The sequence below is a fragment of the Nematolebias whitei genome, chromosome 18 (assembly GCF_014905685.2).
Source record: "Nematolebias whitei isolate Nwh7 chromosome 18, NemWhi1, whole genome shotgun sequence".
Classification (NCBI taxonomy): domain Eukaryota; kingdom Metazoa; phylum Chordata; class Actinopteri; order Cyprinodontiformes; family Rivulidae; genus Nematolebias; species Nematolebias whitei.
In genome coordinates this window covers 40,182,630-40,184,660 of record NC_056515.1, presented here as the reverse complement: position 1 = coordinate 40,184,660, position 2,031 = coordinate 40,182,630, and the positions used below count along the sequence as shown (strand labels likewise).

The window sequence follows — 2,031 nt, the reverse complement described above, 5'->3', positions numbered from 1 at the left end:
AAGTATACTTTCTATAGTCCAGGTGTACTTTCTTTAGTCCAAGTATACTTTCTATAGTCCAGGTGTACTTTCTTTAGTCCAAGTATACTTTCTATTGGAGGAAAGACAAAAAACACGTTAAGATAGAAATATTTAACATTACAAACAGGAAGATTAGAGCAAGTAAAGACAGCTGCAGAGAGAGGAAATGTGATTATTTGTTCTCCAGCAGTCTAAGCCTAATTCAGCAGACCTAAGGAATAGCTCATGAAACCCAAGCTGACCCTAACTATAGGATTTATCCAAAAGGAAAGTCTTAAGCCCAGTCTTAAACCTGGACAATGTGCCAGTCTCATGGACAGAAGCTGGATGTTGGTTCCACAATAGAGGAGCCTGATAACTGAAAGATCTTCCTCTCATTATGCTTTTGGAAACTCTAGGAACCACAAGTAAACCTGCAATCTGAGAGTGAAGTGCTCCGTTTCAGAAATGAAACGGGCAAAAGAGGTGTTGAGCAGAACTCAGCTGGGTTGAAGTGGAGCCTGGCTCTTTACATGTGTTGGATGTTTCCCTTGTGTTTTTTACTAAATTTAATTAATTTACTTTCTTTAGTGATCCTCTGTGGTTAACTAATTTTTAAATCTAACGAAGTTTCTGTGTGTCATCATCAATAGTCCTCTGGTATTCTCTTTGTTGTTGTTTAATCCTGTGGTCACACAATGATGTCATCAGTTCATCATGTCACTGAGCCATAAACCTTGTCAGCTGGATAATTGGAAAAATAAGCAACAGGCCACCTTCCCTTTTTTGTTGTGTGGCTACTTCTACACGTATGAAAGGTTTCTTTCAAAAAAGAGGTTGCCACGCCAAAATCCAAGATGGCCACTAACATCTCTATGTTAACCAACCATGCTTATCATTTGAGGAAACTATACTCTCTTGGTTTTATGTTGCTTAAAAATACACAGGTAATTCCCTCAAATGTTTGGGGTGGCCAGATAATTACTCTATGGTAGCCAAGGCCACCATTGGTCACCCCCTGGCTTCACCATTACTTGTACATCTTGAAAATGGAGGACGAGCCTACACTACCGAACGTGATTTTCAAAAATATACAGTATATCTGGACAATCATTTAGTTTTTGTTCCACTAAAGTAAGCAGCTCAGTAAAGCTCCACCCCCTGACAGACCAACCCATCTGTTCTCTGATTGGATAGTTAAACTTGTGATTGACAGGCCATCGACCAATCAGCTGAGAGGAAGAAACATCAGGTCATAATTTGTACTTGAAGTTGAAAGAGTTTTGCAGTTTTTTTTTTTTTTTTTTTTTTTTTGGTATCTGTAAACAGACCTTAACAGAAATAAACTGTAACTGGTGCAATTATCTTTACAAATATATATTTTTACACATATTCCTGTCTACAAATGCTCAAAGCAGAAATTCTCGTCCATTTTATTTTACAGTGTTACAAAACTTCATTTCCACCTCCGCCATCTGATTTACAAACACTAAATAAATACGACCCGAGAAATCCCCAAAATAACGTCTTTGAGAGAAGCTGGAGAACCGCCTTAACAAATTACAGGAAGGCCCGAGTACTTGGAGGAAAATTACAAAGGATGAGGACTGGATTAGAATCTTTTAACACAAATCTTGTTCCCAGGTTAAATGAGTTGATGGGACCCGACATCATCACCGTAGTGGCGATCCGCAGCAACCACCGAGTCTCCACCTACGGCTTGCAGGCGCTTCCCGAGCCTTTGGCTTGGATCAGGGCTCAGAAGGAACCTGACCCGGCTGACGGGGAAGCAGCACCGGAGCCCAGGATGTCCAGAGCAGAACCCGCGAAAGACGGTGACAAAACTGAGGGTAAGACGTGATTTAGTTCCCACGTAAGAGAGTCCGCTCAGCCCGGTTCTGACTGCATCCTCTCCCACCTTCAGAGGAGGTGCGTCCACTCCCACCTTCAGAGGTGGTGCGTCCACGCCAACCTTCAGAGGTGATGCGTCCACGCCAACCTTCAGAGGTGGTGCGTCCACGCCAACCTTCA

At 42.1% G+C, this 2,031-nt stretch overlaps 1 protein-coding gene across 1 annotated transcript in view; it reads left to right on the top strand.

Annotated features, from left to right (window-relative positions):
- Positions 1–2,031, top strand: part of LOC119424591 (cilia- and flagella-associated protein 44) — a 38,216-nt gene that overhangs the window by 17,397 nt on the left and 18,788 nt on the right. Inside the window, exon 20 of the mRNA XM_037692079.1 lies at positions 1,645–1,850. Coding sequence (XP_037548007.1) covers positions 1,645–1,850 — 206 coding nt within the window. The remainder of the gene's footprint in view (positions 1–1,644; positions 1,851–2,031) is intronic.